We start from the raw sequence: 26,600 nt of genomic DNA on the forward strand, positions 1-26,600 counted from the left end.
GCAGTCAAATGCCTTAGGCACTGTGCCACCAGAGTTCCTAGCTAAAATAATAGAACTTAATATGTAATCACTTAGAGGTTATCTAATTCAGCCCATCTCTCCCTCACAGTTGAGAAACTGGGGCCTGCCTGCTGGTCTTTGTCTTGTCTACTCTCTGTTCTTAACCCATCAATAAGTCAAGCTCTGGGGAATAGAAGATCTGTGGTAGATTTGCAGGAGGGCATTGACAGGGGAATGGCAACCAAGGCTCCTCCCTTCAGAGAAAGTGAATGAGGGCATGGCCACACCCCTGGCCCTGGGCAGAGGCCTCCCCAGAATTGGAACTCGGATGTGCCAGTGCTAACCCAAAACCCCCAACATGCCACCTTCCCAGGCATGGTGACTGTCTGGCTTGTGGTAGCCTCCTGGGAGCAGGCCAAGGACATTGTGCAGAATGCCAGGGAATTCCTGCTAGTGCACTTACCACCCACTCAAGAGCTGATGGCAGCCAAGAGGCAACATGACGCCATTAAGGTGTTTGTCAAGAAGCTACGCTGGGCGTTGTGGGCGATCCTGAGGGCCTTTTTAGATTGGCTGTAAGTGAACGGGGGGAAAAGACAACATTTGGAGGAAACCAGAGCTAGTACAGAGGCAGAAAGAACCTTCAGTGGGACAGGCAGGGTCTCTAGGTTCCATTTCTGACTCTTCTTTCCACTTGCTCTCTCATTTTGGATAAGTCATTTTCCCTACCTGAGTTTTATTTTTCTCTTCTGCAAAATAAATCCAGAAATTATTTGATCTCTAAATATTGTGCATTTTCTAGTTACCTGAAAGCTTAATGCTTTTAGCATGAACTTTTAAAAAATTAGTTATAACTTAGGTGGGTTCAGCAAAGTCTGGGACCTCAATTTTATGAGTAAAGCAAGAAGCAAGGTTTTGGCAGGACATGGGCTGACATAGTGACTGACATAGTGATAGGACTTACCCCAAGTAGTCACCAAACAGACATAGTGAATTGGTCTGGCAGCAATGACTGAAAGTGGTTAGTCAGTTACAGGGGAGTGTAGGAGTGGGAATACAGATAATAACATTGTAAAAACGCTTACTATGTGCCAGACTCTGCTAAATGCATTATATGCGTGTATTAGTTTCCTATTGCTGCTGTGACAAATTACTACAGATTTAGTGGTTTAAACAGCACAAATTTGTTATCTTCCAGTCCTGGAGGTCAGAAGTCCAGAAAGGGGTCTTAATGTGGCTAAAATCAAGGTGCAACCAGGGCTGCATTTCTTCTGGAGGCTCTAGGAGAGAATCTCCTCTTTGCCTTTGCCAGGTGCTTGAAGCTATGTACATCCCTTGGCTTGTGGTCTCCTCCTAGCAGTAGCACCCTCTGAACACTGCTTCCATTGTCACACCTTCCCTGACTCTAGCCCTCCTGCCTCCCTCTTATAAGGACCCTTGTGATTATATTAGGCCCATGTGGATAATCTTTCCCTCTCAAGATCCTCAATTTACTCTCACTTGTAAAGTCTCTTTTGCCATGTAAGGTAACATATTCAAAGGTTTTGGGGAGTAGCATTTGGACATCTTTGAAGGATCATCACTTTATCTACCACAGTGGACTGACTCTCACCCTTACCTTGCTTAAAATGTTTCACTGAGTCATCTTAACAACCCTCCTTTCATCATCCTCTATTTAACAGAACAGGAAAATGATTTTTAGAGCAGTGTTCTGGTTACCTAGTACCACTCTGACAAGAATATACCACAAATGGGATGACGTTAACAAACAAGAGTTCATTCTCTCACAGTTTGGAGGCTTTAAGTCCAAGTTCAAAGTGCCAGGCTCTAGGAGCTGGGTAAAGCCCCTCAACCTTGGGGTCCAGCTCCTCCTCCTGCTCACAGACCACTGGAGCTAGAGGCATTTCTTCACTCAGACAGCTCTTGGCTGCTGAGGCTGAGAAGCCCCAAGGTTGACAAGTAAAAAGGCACAGGCCCGATGTTACCAAACCATGCAACAGGCCATTGATTTAAGTCCATTTTAAGTCCCAAGGTCGGCAGAGCATGGCAGACTACTGAACAATGACATGGTCACCTGCAGGGTCCAAGCATGCCATAACCTAGAGACCATTCCCAAAGCTGCTTCTTATATATGGGAAGCAGACCACATCCCTAAGGCAGCTATTTAGCTGCTCACAGTAGATTCCACCATGGAGTTGATTACCAGTCTCATCATAGGGAATAATTACATCCAGCTGCCCAGCCACTCAACCAGGTCTAGCCAAGTTGATTGAAAAACATAACCACCACAAGAGTTTGGGTCATTTACCCAAGTGTATACAGGTGGAAAGAACAGTCAGCCAATATTTGGCGTGGGCTAGCATGTTGGTTCCAAGGGCCCAGTCTTTTCAGATAGGACTTCATTCATATCCCAAGTGTATAGAGAAAAGACTCTGACTCTGTGGAGGAAGCTTTGTAGAATGGCAGGGAATCTGAGGCCCTTAGAAAAAGATTAGGGTCATAGCAATCTCAGTTTAAGACCTAAGTGCCAGATAAGCCACTGAGGCAAAAACACAGTTGCAAGGGTGTAAGATAATATAGCAGTGGACGGGGAAGGCTAACTTTTGGCCACCCCTGATGTTGGTGCACAGCAACACGATAGAATCCCAGTGTGGGGGCTGAGGCTGCTGATGGACCAGTTGCCAAAGTCAGGAGTGGCCAAGAAGATGGGCAGGTGGAGGACCCAGGGATGACAGCAGAGCTGAGGCACAGAAGGCACGGAAACCTATTGAGCCAATTTTGAAAGAGAAGGCTTTTCTAAGTGGGTAACACACTTCCTACCTTCTTGTTGTTGTTATGTGCCATCGAGTTGGCCCCCAACTCATAGCAACCCCTCCCTGGGTTGCTGAGGCAGTATCACTACAGAAGTAGATTGCCCAACTTTCTTCCAAGGAGTGGATGGTGGGTTTGAACCACCAGCCTTCTGGTTAGCAGTCAAGTGCCTTAGGCACTATGCTACTTCCTACCTTAGTAAATAATAAATGATAGTGAACATAGCATACCCTTTTCTTCATGATGCAAGTTGTCACTCTGACTGGTCCTTGCTATAGTGGATCTCATGCTTTAGTGGGCAATCGAATCACTGTAGGTGCTCACTTCTTAAAATGCATATTCCTAGTTTCCAACCTCAGAGAGTCTGATTTAGTAGGTCTAGGTTTAGATCTACAGTCCTCAGTATGGATTACAGCTCAACATAAAGAAAACAAAAATCTTCACAACTGGACCCCTAAGCAACATCATGATAAATGGAGAAAAGATTGAAGTTGTCCAGGATTTTATTTTGTGTGGATCCACAATCAACACACATGGAAGCAGCAGTCAGGAAAGAAAATGACATATTGCACTGGGCAAACGTGCTGCAAAAGACCTCTTTAAGGCAGTGAAGAGCAAAGAGGTCACTTTGGAAACTAAGGGGCGCCTGACCCAACCCAGGGTATTTTCAAAAGTCTCATATGCATATGTAAACTGGACAGTGAATTAGGAAGGCCAAAGAAGGGTTGATGCATTTGGATTGTGGTGTTAGTGGAGAATATTGAATAAATACTATAGACTGGGGGAAGAACAAACAAACCTGTCTTGGAAGAAATACAGCTGTAATGCTCCTTAGAAGCAAGAATGAGCAGAATTTGTCTCTCATACTTTGGTCGTGTAACCAGAAGAGGTGTCCCTGGAGGACACCATGCCTGGTAAAGTAGAGCGCGAAAGAGGGGGAAACCTTCAATGAGATGGGATGACACGGGCTGCAGCGACGACCTCAGATGTAGCAGTGATTGTGAGGGCCAGGCAGTGTTTCGTTCTATATATAAGAGGTCGCTGTGAGTTGGACGCAACTCGATGGCACCTGACAACAACAGGTTCAGATCTGGGAACATGCACTTTTAACAAGCTTCCCATATGGTGCTGATAATCCATGAGCCACAAGGCCAACACACTAAGAAACATAGCTTTCAACTTTGGAACTACAGAACACTGATGCTCAGGTAGCTAGGGTTATTTGTCACCTCTCAGGAAAATAACACCAATCATTATTGCTATATTTGATTGGCTACTCACTGCCACACACCATGTTATTTAATCTTTATAACCACTCCATGAGAAACATGAAGAAAATGAGAAATAGGACATTTGAATAATTTGCCTAAGGTCATACGGCAAGTAAATGGAAGCAGCAGGATTTGAATCCAGCATACTTCGTCTCCAGAGTGTGCACTCTAAACCATAACTCTGAACTTGCCCTCAGGCTACTTCACTTCTCACCCCCTCACCACACCCCACACCAAGCTCACTTATCTCCACTTGTAGACTGTAGACTGCCCAGGCAAGGAAGCCATTTCTCACCCTGATCTTCATCCTGGGAGACTGTTGATTAAATACCTCAAAACCAAACCAAACTCACTGCCGTGGAGTCAGACCCAACTCATAGGGACCCCTCCTTGGGTTTCCAAGGCAGTATCACTACAGAAGTAGATTGCCTAACCTTCCTTCCGAGGACTGGCTGGTGGGTTTGAACCCCCAGCCTTCTGGTTAGCAGTTAAATGCCTTAGGCACTATGCCACCAGAGCTCCTGATTAAATACCTAGTGCTCACCATAAAACAAAAATTTTATTTGAAAGGACCTTTAGGGGATATTCAAGCCAGCCCCATATGGGAATCTCTTTATAACAGTGGTTCTTATCTGGGGGCGATTTTGCCCACTCTCAGGTAACATTTGGCAATGTCTGGAGACATTTTTGAATGTCACATCTGGGGGGGTACTGCAGTTGGCATATGGTGAGTAGAGACCTGGAAAATACCCTAAAATGCATAGGACAGCCCCACCTATGAAGAATTATTTTGCCCCAAATATCAATAGTGCCAAGGTTGAGAAACCCCATACTATAGCATATTCTGATAAATGATTACATGCCCTCTCCCTAAACACTTCAACCCATTTTTATTCTATAGATATGTACCAAACATACCTTCCATGCCAGGCTCTGCGCTAGGATTGGGGACACAGTGGTGAAGAAGACAGACTTAGGTCCCTGCCTTCATTTATTTTAGAGTCAGTACGAGGAGACGGATCATTCAACATATGGTTATAATACAGAATTGTGATAAGGAGAAGGACAGGGTTCTGACAAAGGATGTAGAAGGAAGTGTGATGTGGATTTAGAGGGCCTAGGAAAGCTTTTCCAGAGAAAGGGAGAAGGGAGAATGACCTAGATAGAAGGAACAATATATGCAGGGCTTATAAGCACTAGAAGGAGCTCTGGTGGTGCAGTGCCTAAGGCATTTGACTGCTAACCAAAAGGTTGGTGGTTCAAAACCACCTGCCACTCTGTGGAAGGAAGACTGGGCAATCTACTTCCATAAAGATTTACTGCCTCAGAAACCCATCATGGGTCGCTATGAGTCAGAATCAACTCGATTACATTGAGTTTGGTTGTTTTTTTGTTTTGTTTTGTTTTGTTTTAATATGAGAACTAGAGCACACTAGAACACAGCCAGGGTGGTAAATGGCAGAAGAGGTTGCTGAGGTAGGCAGGGCCCAAATTATGGAGGCTCTTGGCTAAAAAGGTAGAAAGTCCTGGAAGCCACCTCAGCTTATTTGTATTTACTGTTACTCTTCCCGGAACACACTTCCTGGTATCCATGTGGCCCACTCCCTCACCTCTTTCAGGTCTCTTGCTCAGAAGTCACCTCCTCACAGAGACCTTCCCCGACCACCCTCTATAAAATAGCTGACCCGTCATTCTCTATCTCCTTATCTTGCTGTATTCTTTATTATTATTATTATTGTGATTTGGGTGAAGTTTACAGAGCAAATTCACTTTCCATACAGCAGTTCACATACACTTTGTCTCATGACATTGACTACAATTTCCCACAATGTAACAGCTCCCCTTCCACTTTCTCCCCATAGTTACCTCTTCCCTGTATCCTTCCCTCCATGCACTCCTGCCCCCTGAGCTGTCTCCCTGTGCATACACAGCCCTTCTATTCTCCCATGTTCTCTCCAAGGAATGTATTTACCTAGTATAAATGTTCAGCTCATATGCCTGTCTTTTGTTTGGCTGGAAGCCACAGGTGTGGGTTCAATTCCAGACATGAAGGGCAGCTAGGGACCATAGTCTCAGAGGTTCCACCAGGCTCTATCACACCAGCAAACCTGTCCTTTTTTTTTTTTTTTTTTTCTCTCCAAATGATTTTTGAGTTTTGTTCCACATTGTTCTCTCTCTCTATCCAGAATCTCCTACATAGATCCCCCTCCGAGTGGTTGACAGTGGTAATCCTTCTGTATTCTTCATAGCACTTATTCACCATCTGGTTCCTCCACTAGACTGTAACTATAAAGTAAGTAGAATGTTTTGTTTCCTGTTATATCCCAGAGCTTAGCACACAGTGCCTGGACCTAGTTGGTCCTCAGTAAGTATTTGTTGAATGAATGAATGAAACAAACAGATTTGATGTTGAGGAGGGGGAACCAATAGTTCTTTGGTAAAAGATTGGAAGTGGGTAGTGAAGGCAAGAGGGGTGTCATGGGTCATATGAAGCTTCTGGTTTGGATAAGTTGGTAGGTGATGGTGCCATACCCTAACATAGGAATCACAGCAGAACAGTACCAAGCTCATTATGACCTGAGGTTAAGACATTGGACCTGAGGAATGAGAGGTATGGGAAGTCCTGGAATAGGAGCTTCCTAACTGCTCAGTAGTCTGGATTGCCTATTTGGTTGTTCTCAGATATACCTGTTTGAATCCTGCCACTACTAGCTTTGTGTAATACTTAACCTCAGTTTCCTCATCTGCAAATTGGGGGTCATAGTTCCTACATCATAGGGTTGTTACATGAGGTAGTGCATTCTAGGGTACCTAGTACAATGCCAGGCATGTAGTCGGCATTCTAATAATAGAAGCTATTACCTGTGCTATTATAATTAGAACATCTCTAACTGTTAAAAAGTTGTTTTTTATAATGAGTCAAGATTTATGTTCTGTAATTTCTCGTATTGGTCTTAGTGCAGCCCTCTGAACCAGCCAGAATCAATCTTCATCTGTAGCCATTTAGCTTTGTGAAGATGGTCATGTTCCACTGCAGACCTTCTTCCTAGCCTGAATGTCTCGCACTCTCCTTGCAAGAAATGGTTCTTCTCCCCTTGTCTCCAGCCCGCTCTCCTCTAGTCGTGCTCCTTCTGCGTATATAACCTCTAGAGCTAGACTTGAAACTCCTATGAATATTGAGGCCAATACCTGATTCCTGTTACCCCAGTCATTGCCCTAGATTATGACTTCAGCTGCCCAAACTCTTTGACCAGGGTTTTTGATTCTTTCTTCCTCATTCTAGCCCGTGCTGCTAAATTTGACACCATATTGTCTTGTCCTTCTGTGTAGCCTTTTCCTCTGACCTGTCTGAGAACACTTTCCCGACCACTTCATTTCTGATTCCGAGCCTCATTCTCTCCGCGCCTTCTCCAGGCCTGTCTGATTTGGGTTCATCCCTGGTGTGATGCCCTGGTGTGATGCTCCGAGGACCCCCCTGCTCCCCCCACCCCCCGGTGACCGAGCCGTTTGAACTGAACCGTCTTGCCTCTCCTCCCCCATGGCCATCTCTGTTTTCCAAGAGCACTTGTCATCATCGTAAGTGGATCTACTTCTTGCCGCCTCCATTGCCACTTCTCACCACCGCCTCTGCTGTCTGCCGCTCTCTTCCCTTTCGGTCCACATTTTTTTCTCTTTGTTATTCTCTGCTCTCTCCTTTCCCTGCCACTACGCCTGAATGTCTCAGCTTTGGCTTCTGAGGAACCAAAATCCCGCCTTCTGGCTAACAGACCAATCACAGTGTATTGTCTAGGAGCTTTACCTCTTTGGCTCAGGCCAGCTATTTTGGTCCCTGCTTGCACTCTGAGCGTTTTCTCACTTTTCCTCTGGGTTTACACTTCTATCTTCATTTAAAGGGTGAGAGACATCTTAGAGTTGTTTAACTGAGCTGTAAAGGTTAGAACTTCTGACATGGCCGGTGATTGATTAGTGGATCCAGGTGTAAAAAGATGAAAGGTAGGTCATTCTGTTTAAAACTGAATGGATTTTTTCCTTTAGTGGATTTTACCTCTTTTCAGAGGGCACAACGGAGCATGCAAGGAAGTCACAGTCAGTAGACTGAATTTCATCCAACACTTTTTTCATCCTCTAATAAATACCAGGAATTATGTCTCGTGCTTTATGTATATTACTCATTAAGCCTTCCCAAGATGCAATTCCTTGCTTGGTACCCAGAGCATGCCTCCTAGACCTACTACTATTCATTCATTCGTTCATGAATCAGTGAATTCACTGATTACTTATTGTGCCAGGCACCAGGCTAAATACTGTAGCAGATTTGAAAAGAAATATGACACAGTCTCTGTTCCCTATGGACTCAGTCTTATGGGGAAAACAAACACATCAGCTAACAGGTATGATATACTGTGGTAGTTGCACTGAGAGTGGTGTGTACAAAGGATTGTGGGGGTAAGGAGTGGGGAGCCACTAACTTCCAGGGGAAGTTAAGGAAGTTTTCACAAAGGAGGATCATTTGAGCTAAACCTTGAAGGATGAGTAGGAGTTTGCTCACCTGCTTCATAGTCAGCAGCTTGAAAGCGTGAAAGGACAGGGAATGTTTTGGGATTGGTATGACTGGAGTGAAGATTTGCGCCAACCTCTGGCTTCTGCCCAGAGGAGTTAAAGGATAGCCTGGGTCACAGAACAACTGAGTGGCAGAGGCAGGGTTAAGCAGCTGCAGCTGGATTTGTCTGGTTGCTGATGCACAGTCCTATATCTCCTAGCCATCCCTGTGTGCAATGCCAGGTCCAAACTCAACGTCCGTTGCCCTGACCGAGAGGCTGACAGTTGAGTAGCCTTTCGCCTTCCCATTTCCTGTCTTGGAGGTCTGCCTCTGAGCTCTGAGGATTGTCCCTAGTGAGGAGAAGGCACTGATACTCTTCCCACCCCTACTGTGTGTCCAATCCTTTCAATGTTTGGTCCTGACCCAGATATTTGCCTAGGACCTGAGTCCTTATATCTTAACTCTTACTGCTGCTGAGATAAACTCTGTGACTTTCATAATGGATCCTGATCAGCCCTGAGATGCTTCTGCTGAGAATACCAGAGAAGCAACTGAGTAAACTAGGCTGCCAGCCCTTTGCTGAGGAGGAGGCACTTTGTAAGCAAAGCTGGAGGGTTTTTTTTTTTTTCTTGGCTGTAATCTTTTTTTTTTTTTTTAATTTTGATTTGGGTGAAGATTTACAGAGTAAATTCACTTTTCATACAGCAGTTCACATATACTTTGTCTCATGTCATTGACCAAAATTTACAATGCAACAGCTCCCCTCCCACTTCCTCCCCATAGTTACCTCCTCCCAGTGTCCATCCCTCCATACTCTTCTGCACCCTGAGCTGTCTCCCTGTGCATAAGCAGCCCTTCCTTCTCCCATGATTGTTCTCTCCAGGGCGTGTGTCTACTTGAGGTAAATGTTTAACTCACATGCCTGTACTTTGTTTGGCTGGAAACCACAGGTGTGGGTTCAATTCCAGACCTGAAGGGCAGCTAGGGGCCATAGTCTCAGTGGTTCCACCAGGCTCTATTGGACCAGCAAACCTGGTCCCCACCTTTTTTTTTTTTTGCCTCCAAATGATTTTGAGTTTTGTTCCACATTGTTCTCCCTCTCTATGCAGGATCTCCTACATCCCTGCTGGAGGGGTTTTTGCCAAAGTTTCCCTGTTCTCTTATCACCTAAGAGCTCTGGTAGCATAGTGCATAAGGCACCTGACTGCTAACCAGAAGGCTGGCGGTTCAAACCCACCAGCCACTCCTCGGAAGGAAGGTTGGGCAATCTACTTCTGTAGTGATACCGCCTCGGAAACCCAAGGAGGGGTCGCTATGAGTCGGGTCTGACTCGACAGCATATAACAACAACAACAACAAGAAGCAGTGATGAGGGCAGAAGGGGTGAGGGTTCTTAAATTCCATGCTCGTAGAGGTAGGTGCTCAAGAAATACTCAATTTGCTTATTGATTTGTCAGTGTTACCTGTCCAAAGATCTCCAGCCACTCTCCAAATGCCATAATTCATCTTAGCTGGATTTTAAGAGAACTAATAGTGCTCATTGGCAGATAGGGAAGGACTGGATTTATTTGGGACTTGTGCCACACTTTTTTTGGAATGGCTTGAGGCAGATTATAGATTAAAACATAGTGTTTTAAAGTAAGACTTTAAGGAGGAAACATAATTTGGCAATCAAGAGATGAAAAAGTAATAGCTACTTCCAAAAACCACCATCCTCAACACTTAATGCTATAAATTTGGCTGAAAGATTCTTGGCAGGAAAACCATTACATACTCAGTGTTCGTTTTCTGGTACCAGAGAACATACAGAATTTCCTGGAGGGAAAACATTTCTCCTCAAGCTATAGCCAAACCAAAAGTGATTGGGTTAGTCCTCATCTGAAGAAAGTGGAGCGACAGGGTGAAGACTATGCAGTTCAGTTCAGCTGTAGTTTCTCACCATCCACCAAGTACCAGTCCCAGGCAGTGTTCCCAGTCTTGTGTGAGAGACGGTCTTGTCCCTAAGTTACTCTAATGGAAAGTAGATGTGATAGTAGACCATGATCGATGTACTACCCTCCATAGGACTCAAAAGGACTGGATCTTGGTTCAGGGCAGAGTGTGGGAGGGTGGGAAGCCTTAATGGATGACTAGATTTCAAAAGGCAGAAAAGAAGTCAAAGACCATGTTTTCCACATTGACTTTATAAAAGATAGCAGAAACACCACCCAAAGGGATAGCAAACACTTTTTGAGTGATTACTGTGTACCAGGTGCATTTGTTCACTCAATCTTAACAATAATCCTGTGGAGAAGGAATTATTATTTATGTTTTACAAATGCAGAAACTGAAGCTCAATTTGCCCAAGGTCACATATAGTAAGTGATGTATCAGGATTCAATATCAAGACTATGTCTCTGTACCACTCTACCACTTTGTTTGTTCAACAATATGTGTGTGTGTGTGTGTGTGTATACAAACATTTATTGAACATTTGCTACATGCTAGACAATGTGCAAGGCTTTGGGGACACAGAGGTGAATACACACACACACACACACACACATACCCTCTTTGGGTTTCTGAGGTACTAAATCTTTACAGAAATAGATTGCCCAGTCTTCCTTGTGGAAGTGGCCGGTGGGTTTGAACTGCCAGCCTTCTGGTTAGCAGTCAAATGTCTTAGGCACTATGCCACCAGAGCTCACACACACACACACACACACATACATAATTGTATTTTTCATGAAGGTTTGGATAGCAGTTTGGTTCCCATTCAATAATCTCTGCACACATTGTTCAGTGCCACTGGTTACGTTCTTCACAGTGCATGAACATTCTCATTATTTCCATTTTGGTTGTTCTGTTTCCATTAATCTAGTTTCCCTACTCCTTTACACTCTCATAATTGTTGACCGTTTGGGTATAGGTGATATTTTAAAGAAGCATAGTGCTTACAGATGATATTCATTATTTTTTAAAAAAACCAACTTGTTATTTAGCTACAAGGTGACCTCAAGGGTTAGTTTTGATTCCAGGTTTTAAGAGTATCTCAGGGCTATGGTCTTGGGGAGTTGTCCAGTCACAGCCAGTCCAGTAGGTCTCAACCAGACAGCTCTTAACTGGAGTTTCCATAAAGAAAAGGAACGTAACATGGCATTCTGGCTGTGAGCAACTAAAGGAATGCAGTCCATTGATGCTTTTAACTTAACCTGAGACTAGAAGATGAATAGATGGACAGTGTGTCAATTACTCTGTCATCTCCACTCTAAATATTTCACTTGAACTTTTTGACTGATCCTAGGCCACAGTCAAGGAGCTCTGATGGCAGAGTGGTTAAAATATTCGGCTTTAATCAGCAATTAGAACCCACCAGGCATTCTGTAGGAGCTCTGGTAGCATAGTGCCTAAGACACTTGACTGCTAACTAGAAGGCTGGCGGTTCAAATCCACCAGCCACTCCTCAGAAGGAACGTTGGGCAATCTACTTCTGTAGTGATACCGCCTCAGAAACCCAAGGAGGGGTCGCTATGAGTCGGGGCCGACTTGATGGCACATAACAACAACAAGGCACTCTGTGGGAGAAAGATGAGGCAGTCTACTTCTGTAAAGATTTACAGCCTTGGAACCCTATGAGGCAGTTCTATTCTGTCCTACAGGGTCACTATGAGTTGGAATCAACTCAAGGGCAGTGGGATTAGGCCACAGTCTAATCACAAGTGATTTTCTGTAGTTTGTCCGTTGTGTCAATAAATATGTGTATCTCATCTCTTTGCACTTGCAGCTCTCTCTCCTCATCACCTCCTCCCGCAATGTTCTAGCCATTTTGAAATACTGCTCAGAATGCACCAGGCAACTGCACATGCTCTACCCTTTAAGACTTGGCTCAAATCCCATCTCCACCTGGAAGCCTTCCCTGAGTTCCCCTTTTCTCCCCCCCCCCTCCACACAGAGAAGATACTCCTCTCTTGTTCTCCCACAGAATCCCATAACACCTCCCTTTAGCACAGTTTACTTGTTGGTTTGTGAATTCCTTATTCATCTTTGTGTCCCTAGAACCTTGCACACTGCCTCAATATAGCAAATGTTCAATAAATGTTTGTTTAATGAACAACTATTGTGTGTCAGGCACTGTCCTGGGTACTAGCGATATAGGAGCTCAGAGTCTGAAGGAGGAGGTTGATATGTAAAGTAATGATTAGAGCCTAGTGTTATGAGATCTATTAATAGGGGGTTTGGAGAGCACTGAGGAAGGAGAAAATAACTTGGCCTGGGGAGTCAGTGCAGTCTTCCAGTGGTGGTAATTATGCCCTGAACCTTGAACCCTGAAATATTTTTGCCAGACTAAGAGGTACAGCAGGCAGAGGGAAAAACATGTACAAGGGCAGGAAGGAGAATCAATGGGGAATTACAAAAAGTATTAATAACCTGTACCGTAATTTGGAATGAAAAACATGTTTCAGATACCAAATTGAGACGTAAAGTTGTCATGGTGTTTTGGAGGTTTTAAGACTGTATTATTCTGACAATATTGTTTTTAATCAGTCAGGTGGATTTTAGCACAAGGCAGTAAAGATGTTATTGTTGCCTTTGATGAAATAAATAATAACTGACTTACATTTTCTGGTCTACCTCCTTCCAAAAATTGTTTGAGTTGACATAATAAAAGACACATCCACAATAAGACTATTAATAGACACAGGAAATAAAAACTACAGATGGAAGAGAATAATATAATTTCCTAAAGTTTTTTTTTTTTTTTTTTCCTTTATTAGCTCACTTTGACTTTAGATAGCTACGGTGGGAGGGGGAAGGTTGATGGCAGGGTTCCTTCAAGCCCAGAGGCGGCATGCAGTCAATGCTTGTGGGGTTCCGTGAAAACGTTTCCCAGTTGATGCCACAGACACTGCTGGTGCTCTGTTTTTCTGAGAGTTTCCGTCTCCTCGTGCTTTTTGGTGGGAACCATCTTTATTTTGCTCGTCTTCAGATTCTCTGCTTCCTTCAGATTCTCTGCTTCTCTGAGCTTCTTCATCCAACTTTTGTTCAGATGCTCTTGTCCATTTAGAGTTTTTACCACTTCCTCTGCCTAAAATTTGAAAAACAGAAAAGTACACACATAGAAAAAAAAAAAGTCTCCCTAGATACTCTAACCAAAGAATAGTCATGGTTATTTATTAAAAAATGTTTTACCTCATTTCAGACTTTCAAAAAATTTTCCAGAATAGAACAGAGAATTCCTGAATACTCTAGGCCTAGCCTCCCCAAATGCCCAACTGGTACCATTTTATTATTAGGCTTTCTCTCTCACCCTCTCTCTGTCTTCCTTTTCCTCTCTCTTTCTGAACCTGTTCAAGAAAAAGCTGACCTTTATATAACCCTAAATACTTTAATATTTCCTAAAAAGAAGGAATTATCTTGCATAGTCACACTATTAATATTTTGTATCCTTCTAGATTTTTTCTATGCATATATTATTTATATTTAAATTATATGATACATTATTGTTTACTTTTATGTATGTATATATATTTATAGAAAGGAGCCTTGGTGGCTCAGGGTCAGACACTCAGCTGCTAACCAAAAGGCCAGTGGTTCAAAGCCGTTAGCTACTCCCCAAGAGAAAGATGAGGTACTCTGCCTCTGTAATGATTTATAGCCTTGGAAACCCTATGGGGCAGTTCTACCCTGTCCTATAGGGTCACTGTGAGTCAGAATCAACTCGATGGCAAGGGGTTTTGTTTGGGGTTCCATGTTTATTATAATGACTTGGGTTGTTTTTTGTTTTTTGTTTTTTTTTTTTGCTTACCAATAGAGAATGTCCATTATCTCACGATTTTGCATCAGCCCCTCCCTTCAACACAATGAGCTTCTGGGTGGCAGAGGATTTTCAACAGGCCACTCTACTTCAGAAAATTTACTGTTCTTTTTTTCTTCCATGTCTATTCAGATGTCAGTAGAAGCTGCTGAGTAAATGGGCAAGGAGGCAGAATAATGGAAGGCCTTGAATGCAAACTTAGTCTTTATTCTGTAGCCAGCAGAGATGCAGGGAAAGGTTTATGGCAGAGGAGTAAGTCAACATGAGCTGTGTTTTCTGGAGATTGATTTGCCAGTGTGTGAAGGAGGAAGAAGCCAGAGCGTGAGGTCGTGAGTCCCGTGGGTACCATGATCCCTAGTGCCAAGGGCACGTCTCTGCCCAGGGAGGGCAGAGCCTTCTCCAGCATAATGCATCCTTTTCTTTCCCATGTCTTTCAGAGCTGGTTAAAGTCATACGGCTATCTACTTCCCTCTGATTCACGGGCATCTGCGTTGCACTCAGGGAAGGCCTTACAGTCAGCAGTCTCCACTATGCAGCAGTTTTACGGGATCCCAGTCACCGGTGTGTTGGATCAGACAACAATCGAGTAAGATTTGCGTAGGACGTTGTCTTTTAATTTTCTGGACTTACATTTGGATTCGCATTTTTCATGGCCTTGTGTACACACCATGTTCAACCTACTCTCCTGCCTTTTACTCCTGCAGTTGTTATCCTAGAAGGCAATACCCCAAGGTACCTTTTTAGAGAAGTTGGGAATGTGTTGAGGTGGAAGTCTCACCTCTGCCATAAACTTGCTGTATGATCTTGGACAAACCATTTAACCCTCTGGGCCTCCGTTTCCTTATCAAAATGAAAGGTTGGGTTATAGATGGTCTCTTGAGTTTCCACTGGCTCTAACAACTCATGGTTCTATGAGTCACCACTTTGGAGTTCCCTGAGATATGCATGTCTCATCTGATACAGAGAACTCTGGAATGATAATGAGTGGGTTTATTTTTCCATTTATCAAACATTTACTGAATGCCTACATGTACCAGGCGCTGTGCTTGGTCCTACGATCCCTGCTCTCCAGAGGGTCACTGTTTCATGGACAACATAGTCATCTGGCTGTACAGTTCTGGAGCTTGAAAGGAACTGTTGAGTTTCAGGGAGTTACTCAAGGGGTGATGGCAAGTAAAAGTGAAACCACTAGAATGACTGAGAACACTCAGGAGGAAAAGAGTGCTGGGGAGGGAACTCCACAAAGAAAGCTGAGATGGGGCAGCCAAACAGGTGGACGAACCCCGGAACTGTGATGTCATGGCAGTGAAGGGGGAATGGTCAGCAGGGTCAGCTGCTGCCAAGTGGTCCAGTGGGTAATGACATGTCCACTGAGTTTAGTGACGAAGAGGTGGCTATTAACCTCAGTGGAATGGTGGAGACCAAGTCAGATTAGAGTGGGAAGGGGAGGTAAGACTAGAGATGACAATTATAGAGGAATCTTTCAAGAAGCTTGACAGTGAAGGAAAGAAGAAAAAAAAAGATAGCTGGAGGGGGAGATTTTTTTCCTTTAAAATGGAAGAAAGTTGATCATATTTAAGTTTGTTTATGCAATAGCCATACAAAAGAAGGGTGTGAAAGCATGGAAAAACACTAGAATAGGTCCCCTAAAGTAGAGGTTAGGGAATGGGGTCCTGAGATCAGGTGGAAGGAGATAGCAGGGATGGATAAGGACGTAGGGAAGTTTGTAGGGAGAGGAAAAGGAAAATAAGACTGTGATATTCCACCTAATCACAGACCAAGAAGCTAATCTACCTCTTGGGTAAGTTACTCCTTGAGAAAGTCACCTCCCTGGGCCTCAACTTACTTATCTGTATAAAGGAGGATTGGGTTATAACTCTTAAATTGTAGGATTCCATTAAGTATTCCAAGCTTCTAGGATTTAAAAATATTGTGAGTCAGAGGCTTTGTGATCCTAAAATTCTGTCTGAACACTTTTTATTCCTAAGATTCTCTGATTTTGACATTGTGAAGTTCTGAGAAAATGCATTTGAGTAATTGTATGATGTTGTGAGTACAGTGAACTCCTTGGTCCTGTGGACTCAAGTGAGTTGGTTAAAGAGAGAGCCCAGCCACTTCTCAAAGCCGAGGTTATTTTGAGGGCTTTGTGCAGACTATGGGGCGGGTCCATCCTGGGGCAGGGGCACTGGTGTCTCTGCTGAAGCACCAGCTGGCCTTGGGTTTTACTCCGTTCCAGAAAGCCCCAAGCCTGTTGGACAGGGTTCAGAAGGTGGCAGGTGGACAGCTAAAGGAGGAGGCAGAGAGAATGATCTAAAGGAAGAGAGTATGATCTAAAGGGAAGAGAGTGGCATTTCCCTCTTCTAGTTCTCCCCCTCCCTCTGCATAGTAAGGCAGAGAGCAGTGTCCTGGGAGCATGGGCAGGAAGAAGGCACTCACGGTTAATCCAGAACCTGAGTGGGCGGTGTGTTTGGTGTGGAATATAGAGACTTGTTTCTGCTCCTGCTTAGTGATCTGGACCAATCACTGCCTTTCTCTGGGACTGTTTCCTCCTCCAGGGGCCCTTCCAGGTCTCATTCAGCCTTGGTGTAGCAGAGGTAGAGAGAGCTCTGTTGGCTACCAAAAGGTCAGCAGTTAGAACCCACCAGTCTGCTTCCATTAAGATTTACAGCTTGGAAACTCTGTAGGGGTCACTATGAGTCAGAATCGACTTGATGGAAGTGGGTAGCAGAGGTGGTTCTTGATTGTCTTCCCAGGAACTATTAGTAAAAGGAAGCTGTATTAGCAATTTGAAGTACTATATTTGAGTATCTATCTACCTTGGGAAATGTCACACATTAGTCATTCACTCATTCAGTCATTCAACAAACATAGTTTCTCTTGACCAGCCTTGTGCTATGCACTGGGAAAAAAAAAAGCCCAACCTTTGTTTTTTACACTGTATGAATTAGTAGTTCATTTACATTCATTCAACTAAGTTCTAGTCCTGCCTTACTGTTTTCTACATTTTGCAAATTAATCGATTTATCTGTATATCTTTCATCTGTGAAATGGGGATAATAATTTTTTGTTACTTCACAGGGTTGAGAATCGAAAATTAAAAAAAAAGAATGTGAATACTTTGAAAATTCTAAGTGTTTATATAAGTTCCTGGCATTATTATTATTATGTCTCTTATTGCTTACTGAGTATAGGACACTATACTGTTGTTGTTGTTGTTATGTGCCGTCGAGTTGGCCCCAACTCATAGCAACCCCTCCTTGGGTTGCTGAGGCAGTATCACTACAGAAGTAGATTGCCCAACCTTCCTTCCAAGGAGTGACTGGTGGGTTTGAACCGCCAGCCTTCTGGTTAGCAGGCAAGTGCCTTAGGCACTATGCTACCAGAGTTCCTATACTAGTAATTAATTATTGATTGCTAGTGTAGGACACTGTGAGCACACAAAGATGAATAAGAGCTGGTCACTCCCCTCAAAGGACTTTTAATACTGGTTTAAGCTGTCTTCTTTTCTCTATATTGCCAATGGCAACTGCTTTTAATAAAACTGCAAATGAGGTCAGACTCTTTTCTCTTCCAGCAATCCCAGACTATAGTTTAATGAGCTCTAGTCATTAAGCCAGCACAGAGAAAATGCAGAGACAGCCATGGTCTTTCAATCCTCCCATCCTGACTCCTTTTGTGTATCCCCCATGATATCCCATGCCTACTGTTCCCTAATAACAGAGAGTTATCAGGATTTACTTCATTGTAGGCATTAGATTACATTCTGGAGACATAAACACAAATATGACATAGTTCCTGTCCTCAATGGACTTACCATTTATTAGGGACAATGGCCTAATGGATTTAAAATCCAATACAATGTCCTGGGGAGAATTATATTCCAAGTACTGTGGTAGTTTACAGTATGCCTATAGTACATTTCTTGAACATCTAGAATGAAGAGAATTTACTGTCTTCTAAGCTGTCCCATTTTACTGTTAGATAGCTTGATTCATTCATTCACTCAACAAATAATTACTGAGTACCTTCTGTATCAGACATGTGCTGGCACTGGGGATACAGCAAGGGTCATACCCCCGTGGATCCTAAGATCTAGTAGAAGAGGCAAAGAATAAACAAGAAGGTAAATATATAATTTCAGGTAGTGATAAATGCTACAAAGAAAACTGAAGAGGGTAAGAGGATAGTGGTAGGGCTTGATGTGATGTCATGGGAAGAAAAAAAGATAGTGGTAGGTAGGATGGAGTGGGGAGGCTAGTTTAGATAGGGTGAACAGGGGAGTCCTTTCTGAAGGGGTGACATTTGAGCAGAGGCTTGAATAAATTAAGGGCACACATCATGTGAAGAACAGGAGCAGGGGGCACAGCAAATGTGAAGACCCTCACCTGGGAATAAGCTTCATATGTTCAAGAAACAGCGAGAAGGTCACTGTGGCCTGTGCATAGGATGTGAAGAGGGGAGGGGTGAAGATGCTGGATAGCAGGGCAGGGGCTAGATTCTGTGGGGCCTATGGTCCAGGATGAGGAGTCTGGATTTGATTCTAGGTGTTTTGGGAAGTCATTAGAGAGCTTTAAACCAGGGAGTGGCATGATCTGATTATATTTACAGAGCATTTTCATTAGAGACTCAAGACAACAGGGCAAGAACTATGATTCTCATGTTGCAGATGAGGAAACTGAGGTTTATGTTGGGTTGGTCACTTGCCAGGGGTCCTATGATTAGTGGTGGAGCTGGAATTACTGGCCAAGGTCTTCTGATTCGCAGTCTCTTCTATAGCAGTGTTTCTTCATATTTGATTGTGAGTGAATGAGTGAATGAATGAGTCCGTCAATCAGTCAATCATATTCCTTTTGGGGAGTCATCCCAAGGTCTAAGGTGAGGATGCATGCTGCAGTCAGGCGGGACTGGGGACTTTGCAGTGCCTTCCTATAGTGGCCGGTGACCACAGTACAGATGTGTGTCTGCGTCTTCTCTCTGCCCAGGTGGATGAAGAAACCTCGATGTGGTGTCCCTGATCACCCTCACTTGAGCCGCAGGCGGAGGAATAAGCGCTACGCCCTGACTGGACAGAAGTGGAGGCAAAAGCACATCACCTACAGGTGCTTTGAGCGTCCTTTTCTCCCTGGCGTTGGCGCCACCCTCACTGTATCTTCCTGGCCTGTGTTTCAGAGGCTCACACTATAGGTGGGTCTGGAGATGAGCACCAGGGACTGACAGCCTATGATTTTGCCTTCTTTGTGGCTTCTGGAGGATGCTGTGACTCCAACTTCAGGTTTATTTGGTCCTATGGGGGCTTACTAGGCTGTTTAGATGACCATTGCTTTCAGTAAGGAAAGTAGGGTATGGATTATTCAGTAACTTTCCGCTGTCATAAAGAGCTGTGGCTGAACTCATTCTCTCCCTATCACTGCTTGCCAAACCGAACTTCATCCGATCTGGATCCCCTGCTCCCCAACTAAACTCAGCCTGTTGGGGAGCATCTGAGATTCCCAACCCAGCCTTGTTTCTCAGGGAGTATGGAGACCAGGAACTGAATCACAGTGACACTCCTTGACTGACAGAGCAGGCACAGTCTCCAGGTCAGACCAGGGACAAAGAGCAGAAATGATGAAGCCCATCGCAGCAGTCAGACATCAGAACTCGGAGTGCACCGGGGCAGAGATCAGGAATAGGGCAGGCTCAGGTGGGCTGTGGTTGGCAGCTCTAGAGGCTCTGATTCTGTCTCAGGTAGACCCCTTGGGTTGAGAGGCAAGATCTGGAGTTGAACTCAGGGCTCTCCTGCTGACAAGCTGCAGAAACCAGAACCAAGTTTTTGTTTGGTTTGGTTTTGTTTTTAGAAATCTGACGAGAAGGGAACTTAAGAAGAATCTGTATAGGAAGCTGGCACTTAGGGTCTCCTGAAGAGGTAGAGTGAATCAAGAGAAAAAAGAACTGGATTCTAATCCAACTCTCACCTGAACTTCTATCACCCAGTCTCCCCGGGCCTCAGTTTCCTTACCTATTGAAAAGGTCATGGGGTGGAGCATCAGAAATAATGGTGCTCCTTTGTGAAGAGCCATGAAATACGAATACAGTAACATTAAACATCTAAATCTACACATGATCAGACCAGGTACCACCCTATACCAACTTGTAGAGAGATAAGCAGTAGTAGGTACCAAAGAGTTTTTTTTTTTTCCCCCTCACTTAAACTCTTCTTCTTTGGATATTTTTGTAACATATATATATATATATAATATGTATTAGGGAAAAAAGTTAAAATTTAGAAAATGCTATCCACCAACTTAATTTTTTCTGTGAATGGAGTGGAATCCCTTGTTCAACATAAACTTTGTCAGAGATCAAGTATAAAGCACTGATGAAAGCAAAGTTACTGTGGTTGAGGTCCAGAGCCCTGCTCCTCAGCTTCTTGTCAAAGCCCTGGGCACCTCAGCAGAATTCTAGGCTTCAGAATTGGAAGATCATTGAGCCTCATTGCAGATGAGGAAACTGAGGTTTATGTTGGGTTGGTCATTTGCCAGTGGTCCTATGATTAGTGGTGGAGCTGGAATTATTGTGCCAAGGTCTTCTGATTCCCGGTCTCTTCTATAGCAGTGTTTCTTCATATTTGATTGTGAATGAATGAGTCAGTCAATCAATCAATCTGATGTTTCTGATGTCTCTTTTAGCTCTACTAGTCTCTGACTCTCTATCTGCTCCTCTCTAATGACCCTCCCCTCTCTTACCAGCATTCACAACTACACCCCAAAGGTGGGTGAACTGGACACACGGAAAGCTATTCGCCAGGCTTTTGATGTGTGGCAGAAGGTGACTCCACTGACCTTTGAAGAGGTGCCATACCACGAGGTCAAAAGTGACCGGAAGGAGGCAGACATCGTGATCTTTTTTGCTTCTGGCTTCCATGGTGACAGCTCCCCGTTTGATGGGGAAGGGGGATTCCTGGCCCATGCCTACTTTCCTGGCCCAGGGATTGGAGGAGACACTCACTTTGACTCAGATGAGCCATGGACACTCGGAAATTCCAACCATGATGGTAAGGCCATGAGGTGAGGGGGTGGGCAGTTCTGGGTTGTTTTGAGGAAGCTCTTGGATGACACTATAGGTGAGGTTCCTGCTTTCTAGAGCTTCTGGTCCAAGAACTAAAAACCTAATAATGGGAACTCTGCTCTTTAATGACATTCATCACTGGGCCCACCAGGGACAGAGCCACAGATATGGGTCAAATCATTTAGTTGATGGTCCATTTAGGCTGAGTCCAGAGTGAGGGGCTAGGCCATGGTTAAGAAGAAAAATGAATGGATCAAAGGTTAGACAAAAAGGTGAAAAGGCATTAAGCTTAAGGTCTGAAAGTGATAGGGTCCAACCTGACTGATGAGGGCTCCAAAGGCTTGTGGAATGACTGACTCTTCTTCAGCCTCCCAGGTGAATAACAGGGCCCATAATTACTCCAGTATTTTTGAATAACTTGCACTTCACCGCTATGCTTCAATTAATATCTATGGAGCAAGAGTCAAAAATGTGCAGTAATAATAACAATACCTTTTAGGTTGCAAAAGAGTTTCCTCACCAATATTTACTCACAAGCACTGGCCTAGAAAGTAAGTACCTACACATTTTCATGCCCATTTTTAAGACATGGAGTTTGGGGTTTGAAGTAGTGATGGGACTTAACTCAAATGGCCCAGCTAGGTGATAGCAGAGCTGGGTCTGGTCCAGCTACCTGGCTATGTGATGAGGGATCAATAATTCACCCTCTGTCTCAGCTATAAAATGAGGGGCTGGATTAGATGATATCCAAGCTCCCTTCCAACTCTGATGTAACATGCTGCAAAGCCCAGGAGGTTCTAAATAATAACAACAGAAAAGACATAATCTCTGTCCTCCAGAAGTCCAGAGTCAAGTGGAGAGGAGAGATGTGTACATAGGTAGTCACAAGATCAAATGTACTGAAGGCTGGAGCTAAGGTACCAAGAAAATGCAGTAAGAGCCTGGGGGAAGGAGTGCAAGGATGCTGGCTTGTAGATTATGATAGATAGTGAATGGTACTTCAGTATTCTAAGACCCAGGCCAAGTGCTTTCTACATATTATGTTGAGGCTGATAAGAAAGAGCACAAAAGAAAAAGGGAGGGAATGAAGATAAGTTTCACAGTTTTGTAATTTTGCCTAGGTTATCTTTGGCATAACTTTGCCAGACCATCTTCTGACCAGCCTTTGGCAGAAATGCTGATCTCTGATCCATACAGTGATAGGAAACGTTCTCAGGAGGCAGTCCCTGTCTACAGGCACCAAATATGGCCTCTGAGCAAATGGGCCAAATTATCATTACCTTCATTATCCTCATTTTACAGATGGGTAAACTGAGGCATAGAGAAACATAAGGTAACCTCCCTAAGGTCTGGTATTTGGTGAAAGGTCAGGTAAGGCTTTGAAAGTAGGAATTATAACCCCAGATCCCCTACTCTTAGCCACTTTCAGTGGTTCTCTAATTGCAGAGAACATAAGAATCACCAGGAAACTTTTCTTAAAAATGAAGATTCCAGGCTTCAGGCCCTTACCTTCTTCCTTTTCTGATTCTCCAGGTGTAAGACAGAGCCTGGGAATCACACTTTAGTTTAAGGAATTCTCCCGTACTTCTGAGGCAGGCAGCGGAGTGCCTAAGGCACTTGACTGCTAACCAACCCACAGTCACTCCTCGGAAGGAAGAGTGGGCAATCTACTTCGATAGTGATACTGTCTCAGAAACCCAAGGAGGGGTTGCTATGAGTCGAATCAACTCGATGGCAGTGAGTTTGGTTTGGTTTTGGTTTTCAGAGGCAGGTGTTCCATCACCTTGCAAAACAGTTCTACTCTTTGGTGTGTCCCCAATTTGATTGACCTTAAGAATCTGTTGGGCTCTTGTTATCATTATGGGTTCCCAGGCCCTTCCCCTGGATATTTTGATTCTTATGTTTAGGCAAGTTTGAGAAAATGTGGGTATTCTTTTTCCCTAATCTCAGTGTGCTTCAGGCTCAGAGTCCACTCTTAAAGGCCCATTTGCTCAGAGGCCATATTTGGTGTCTGTAGACAGGGACTGCCTCCTGACAACGCTTTGTATCACTGTATGGATCAGAGATCAGCATTTCTGCCAAAGGCTGGTCAGAAGGTGGTCTCCAAGGTTATGCCAAAGTCAACCTAGGCAAAATTACAAAATTGTGAAACTTACCTTTGTTCCCTCCCTTTTTCTTTTTATGCTCTTTCTTATCAACCTCCATATTTTCTGTCTTGTTATCTCTCCCAGTATGTCCTGGATGTGTTTCCTACCTGTTCTTTATCTAGATCTTATTCTTGGATCAGTGTCAATGAAAGACTGCCTGTGCTAACTGATAAGGCGTGAGGAGAAGAGAACTAACATTTTTGAGCCCCCATCATGTACCAGGCACTGTTAGCTGATAAGGTTTTAGTTATACCTGATAGAGATGAATGTTAAAAGGATGGCTGTCCAGAGGAGGTACTAGGGAGACACCCTTAACTGCTCTGCCTTCCCGTTCTTCCCTGCTCTGGGCGTTTGCCCTTCCCACAGCCTCTCTTGGCTGCTGAGGAACTTGTTGGGCCCAGCCTCATAGCACTTCTGGAGGTGTGTGTGAAGGAGCTGGGCCCTCTGGATGGGCACCATGCCTACATGCCTCCCACCTGTCCTACTCGATCTTTGGTGAAAGACTACCAACTCTGGTAGAAATTCCAAAGTATCTGAATGTTATCTTGTTAGATTTCCACATAAACTCCATGAGGGAGCAAGTAGTCTCCTAAAACTTTTTATTTATTAGCTTTCTTCTTTGTAAAAAGTTTTATTAGGGAAAATGTCAAACTCACAAAAATAGGGAAAAGACATAATAAAAAAAAAAAAGTATTGTGACTTGGGGGAAAGTTTACAGAACAAATTGTTTCCATACAACAGTTCATAAACATTTTTTCTGATATTGACTGCAATCCCCACAATGTAACAGCTCTCTTCCCACTTCCTCCCTAGAGTCACCTCTTCCCTGTGTCCTTCTTTCCTGTGCATTCCTGCCCCCTGAGCTATCTCCCGGTGCAAATACTGCTCTTCTATTCTCCCATGATTGATTGTTCTATGTGGTGTAAGTGTTCACCCTGTATGCCTGTCTATTGTTTGCCTGGAAGCCAAGGGAGTGAGTTCAATTCCAGGTCCTAAGGGTAACTAGGGGCCATAGTCTGGGAGGTTTTACCAGGCTGGGAAAAGAATAATATGAACCCTTCGGTACCCATCACCCCGCTTCAGCAATCATCAACACCGTGTCATTCCTATTTCATCTACCTCCCCCATTTTTATTTTTTGGCTGATGTATTTTAAAGAAAATCTTAGGTATCATTTTACCTATAAATATTTTACCTCTAACAGATAAAGACTTACGTTCAACAGAATGGCAAAATCATTATCAACCCCCAAAAAATCATGATTTTTTAACAAGTTTGTGTTAATTTTCCTAAATTATCTCCAAAATGCTACTTACGTTGTTTTCTTGAGTTAGGAACCACACATTGCATGTATTTGGCATGTCTCATAAGGCCCTATTTAATTGAAAACAATCCCCTCCACATTCTCTCTTTCCTCCATGACATTTATTTGTTGAAGAATCTGGGTCATTTGTCCTGAATATACCCTTTGGCTTACTAGACTCAGGTTCGTTTCATCAAGTCTTTCTTCCCGTTTTTCCCGAATATTGATCATTAGATCAAGGCTTGAGCAGATCTAGGTTCACTTTTTGGGGCAAGTGTACTTCCTTTTTGGTGCCATGTTGCCTCACTTCAAGAGGCATATATAACTCAGGTTGTCCCACTTTTAGTGATACTGAGGTTGATCTGTTGGTTCTGTTGGTCAGGCTGACACAACTATTATAAAATTCACTGGGGGAACTTAAAAAATAAAAAGATTGCCTAAGCCCTAACCCAAGCCTCCTCAATCAGAATCTGCTCCATCTGTGGACTTAAGAGGCTCCCCTGGAGAAACACTGGATTAGAAAGGTGATTCTAATCCTTCACCTGGTTGGACTCTGTGCAAAGAGGCGATCTAGCCCACCACACCCATAAGTTAGCTTCTGGGCACCACAAGCCTGTCATCGTCTGTCCTCATGACCTACAGAGTCATCAGAGAGTAGAGATCTCTTCCATAAACATTCCTTCACTGTCTCTTCCCCCATGCTGGGAGACAGACCAGGCAAGGATAATCATGTCCATTTTACAGTGGAGGACAGTAAAGTTCCAAGTAGTTAAGAAAGTCACACCGCTGGTAAGTGGCAGAGCCAGATCTGAACCAAAGACTCCGTATTTTTTTAACAATCACCCCAGGCAGTTCGGCTGCAGAAGTCCCAAGGACCACTCCTAGGAAAAGACTGAATTTGGGGCACTATTCCATCTTGAGTGCTGTCACCTAGTCACGTCAAGCACAAAGCTTGCCTGAACGTTGCTCACAGTCCTAGGGCAGGTGAGAGCGTGCACCCGTAGCTATAATGTAGGGTGGAAGGTGGTCAGCGTCATGAAGATGGTTCAGGTGAGCTGCTGGGACAGTGCAGAGGGGGAAGCACTCACTGCCAGCTGTGGAATTCAGGGGAGGCTTCCTGGAAGATGTGGCATTAAGCTGACTTTTGAAGGATGAGGATATTCCAGGGGGAGGGAGCAGCATTGGCAAAAAAATAAAATAGAAGCTAAGAGAAATGCTGTAACCGTTTTGGGAGTTGAGGGAATCAATGAGATGGGAATCGCCGTATCTGGAGGCCCTAAGAGAAGGAAATGCAGCAGAGACAGGGCACTGGCTTGAAGGTCCAAGGACTTGAGCTCCCAGGCCCACAGGAGTTCTGCCTGTCGGGGATGCTGGTCGTCACGCAGCTCACATGGCCTGCTCACTAATAATGATAGCTCTGTGCCAGGACCCAGGACGAGCGCTTTACATACCTTGCCTCATTCATCTTCACCTGCATGCTTATGATGAAGGTACCATTATTAGCTTTATTTTCCAGAGGAAAAGATTAAACATGTCACACCACTAGGACATGCAGAGCTGGGATTCAAAACCAGGCAGTCTGCCTCCGAATGACTGCTGAGCACTCTGCTTCCCTGCCTCGCACTCTTAGGGAGAGAAGACCTTAACAGCCTCCTGTCAGTTAAGCACAGGTCATCTCCCTATCGGGC

At 44.1% G+C, this 26,600-nt stretch overlaps 1 protein-coding gene across 1 annotated transcript in view; it reads left to right on the forward strand.

The window, feature by feature from the left end:
- The first annotated feature begins 375 nt into the window (after positions 1 to 375).
- The window catches only part of MMP24 (matrix metallopeptidase 24), a 40,289-nt gene continuing 14,064 nt past the window's right edge, over positions 376 to 26,600 (forward strand). Inside the window, exons 1-4 of the mRNA XM_007934595.2 lie at positions 376 to 546; positions 14,854 to 15,002; positions 19,399 to 19,515; positions 21,145 to 21,449. Of these exons, the coding sequence (XP_007932786.2) occupies positions 376 to 546; positions 14,854 to 15,002; positions 19,399 to 19,515; positions 21,145 to 21,449 (742 nt within the window). The remainder of the gene's footprint in view (positions 547 to 14,853; positions 15,003 to 19,398; positions 19,516 to 21,144; positions 21,450 to 26,600) is intronic.

This window comes from Orycteropus afer, unplaced genomic scaffold (genome assembly GCF_000298275.1).
Source record: "Orycteropus afer afer isolate SDZICR_OR568_19922 unplaced genomic scaffold, OryAfe1.0 scaffold00020, whole genome shotgun sequence".
NCBI classification, from domain to species: domain Eukaryota; kingdom Metazoa; phylum Chordata; class Mammalia; order Tubulidentata; family Orycteropodidae; genus Orycteropus; species Orycteropus afer.